The sequence below is a fragment of the Priapulus caudatus genome, unplaced genomic scaffold (genome assembly GCF_000485595.1).
Source record: "Priapulus caudatus unplaced genomic scaffold, Priapulus_caudatus-5.0.1 Scaffold177, whole genome shotgun sequence".
Lineage (NCBI taxonomy): Eukaryota > Metazoa > Priapulida > Priapulimorpha > Priapulimorphida > Priapulidae > Priapulus > Priapulus caudatus.
The window spans coordinates 105,692-108,657 of NW_014577238.1; the positions used below are offsets into that span (position 1 = coordinate 105,692).

The 2,966-nt window shown below is 43.3% G+C and overlaps 1 protein-coding gene across 3 annotated transcripts in view; it reads right to left on the reverse strand.

The window, feature by feature from the left end:
- Positions 1-345: 345 nt before the first annotated feature.
- LOC106806759 (E3 ubiquitin-protein ligase RNF180-like) overlaps positions 346-2,966 on the reverse strand; it is a 13,647-nt gene continuing 11,026 nt past the window's right edge. For all 3 annotated transcript variants that reach the window (XM_014808819.1, XM_014808817.1, XM_014808818.1), the window contains exon 4: positions 346-1,670. In XM_014808819.1, the coding sequence (XP_014664305.1) occupies positions 1,653-1,670 (18 nt within the window). In that variant the 3' untranslated portion in view covers positions 346-1,652. The remainder of the gene's footprint in view (positions 1,671-2,966) is intronic.

Consider the following 2,966-nt stretch of genomic DNA (forward strand, 5'->3'; position numbering starts at 1 on the left):
GACAAGTTTAAGTACATGGCGGATGGCAGCGCACCGCCATCCGCCATGTACTTAAACTTGTCGGTTGTCATCCAGAAACGCGAGGAAAAAATGTATGCGCATGAGAAAGACGAGCATGAGCCTTCTATTACTCTTGTTTGCATTCAACATGCACTTGTCACCATTTACTCAGGCACAGACTAGAAGGTTTACGACATTAGTTATATGAAAATGATTCACCATTGATCATTATTATATATGAAGATATTCATCTAGAATTATTTTTGATTATAAGGACCCCAATGTCTGAGTTACTTACCCTGCATCCAATCACATCAGCCCGTTACAAAGTGGCCACTGCCTTATTGATGATGGGGGCGGTGTGAGTGTCTCTATGACCAATAGAGCTCTGTCGACGTACCAACCATGCCAAATAGATTGAAGGATAGAGATCAGACGAAACGTGACCTCACTGTCATTCCAAGTAGGTGAGGTACTACATTATCAGCCAAATGTAGACGGCACATGAACGAATTGAAAACAGGTATGGATTGAGACAGCCAGGAGATACTTGGTCCCAGAAAACACCAATACAAAAAATGGATTTCAGTAGATACTCAAAAGAAGATTTAATTGAGTAGGTGAAGTCATTACCTTGGACAATGAGGCTCGTGAAGATGGGGCTTTATTTCCCTATCTATGTAGTGTGATTTGTACCGATGGCAGATCAAGACAGGATGTGCGGTCCAGAATTGGAGAGGCAAGAACTGCTTTTTACCTAAAATCTGTGTTGGGATCTAAGAACTGAGCCTTAATATCAAGTTAGTGCCTTAGTGCAAAGAAACCTGGCAGTTCACCAAGAAAGTTATCAATATGATTCAGGCATTTTTTAGGAATAAAATGCTTCAAATCAATCCTAGGGATCCGATGGTCTAAGGTATTCGTAACAATGGCCTCTCGAAGATAGCTAAGCTGGAACCTATGGGAGCCCAGGTGCTCAGACAAAAGTGGCAGTGGATGATGCGAACACTGAAGAAACTGCCAGAATGTTTGACAAGGAAAACACTTTTCTGGAACCCCCTCTGGGCCCCAGGGAAAGAGAATACAGGGGCACCCAAAATTAAATTGGAGAAGGTACATCGAGCAAGAATTACACCATATGGGTACGCACTGACTGGCACAAGACCAGTTCTTCTCTAAGATCATAAAATGTGGCAAGGTTTCGTGGATGTCCTATGCTCTACTAAGGGTGAAAACATAAAGTAAGTAACAATATAAAAAAACAAACCTACATAACATTTTTACGTATCTTCTTTTTTAATGGCCCGAGCGCGCAACACGCAACACAAAGAAGCAAAAGATTGCTCCCCCTAACAATGCCAAGACACAGAGGTTAGAGATGTGCGCCTGTGTGAGTTTATCTCTATACTTGTAATCGTAAAAACGAGCACCTATGAGATTGACCGTAACAGAACATAATACGACTATGCAGCAGAATGCCGTACGAACGCCAGAATATGGCAGACGACTCGCGACCCACCTCACGCCGGCGGCACTATCACGTGGCTGCTGCTGACTGGCAGCGTGCAGCCGTGTCGTTGCTGGCAGTGGACACAGCCTGAGGTTCTTACGCGACACATCTTGTTGTAGCTGCTCACGCGGATAACGTGTTCTTACAACTGCATCAAGATCTGCAAATAATAAAAAGTGAATGTTAATTGCCATGGACACACAATAGCGAAAGCACAAGTAGTAATGATGAAAATATTATTAATCATTGCAATTTGTCATTCTATAAGTGACAATGTAAATATTTACAGTAGTTGTAGTAAATAAAATAGTACAAATGGCTCTTCCTATCTTGCCAAGTGGACGAGTTTGAAAGAAAGGCATTTACTCATACAAAATAATAAAAACTTCTTTTTTTTTTTAATGAATGTAGTAAAAAAAATGAATTTTGAAATTAATGCTCAAGTGGCAGAAGTACATATAAAAGAGTCAAAAAGTTAAGGGGAAATTTTTTATCCCCAGCTGAGATTCGAACGCGGAATCTAGGGTTATGAAACCGAGCTCCTACCGACTACGCTACGGCGGCAGTCAAGAGACGAGTCATAATTCCACTGATCTCTATAATATAATCATTATATTATAGAGATCAGTGCATAATTCCCACGTATGTGATGTTAATCTGTATGCACCGCCATCTATTGACGAAACCACCACATAATTGTCACTAATTAAGGAATTAATTAACAACATTAGATATCCCTCAATGTGACATGCTAGCAGCAATACTCGGAAATTTTTAAATGGCAACTGCAGGAACACAGACCTAAACTGCGCTTGCAAGTTCATAGTGCATATTCATGCTTGGACTTGCGTTTGTTACCGTGCATCAGGTTTCACCTTCCCCAATCTAGTAGTACGAGCCTGTACCGTCTCTCTCTCTCTGTAATTGTAGCATGGGAGGGAGGAAGTAGACGAAATGATGAGTATAAACACCTCGGGAGAGATCGATCGCTATGCTTGGCACCTTCACACTAGAAGCATACATATCGCAGGGACAGGCCTGCCCTCACACACACGCGCGCACAGACGCACACACGCACGCACGCACGCACGCACGCACAACTTCCGTAAGTCCCAGACCCATTCACCCGTGACGTCCATCTCTCGATAAAGGAAGGGCAGTGGCCCAGACCAAGATACCCCCTCGCCAGCTATCTGACGATTAGAATAGTAGAGGAGCGGGTGGGCGCCCACGGGCCCCAGCAAAGACCGGATAAGATCGCAGTGTCGCGTCAGGCACGATACTATACCTGACCAACGGCTGGTGATGCGTTGAAAGCTGTGAATGGCAGTGGACATAGCAAACGTATAATGACTCATCGGTTGTCATCCAGAAACGCGAGGAAAAAATGTATGCGCATAAGAAAGACGAGCATGAGCCTTCTATTACTCTTGTTTGCATTCAACATGCACTTGTC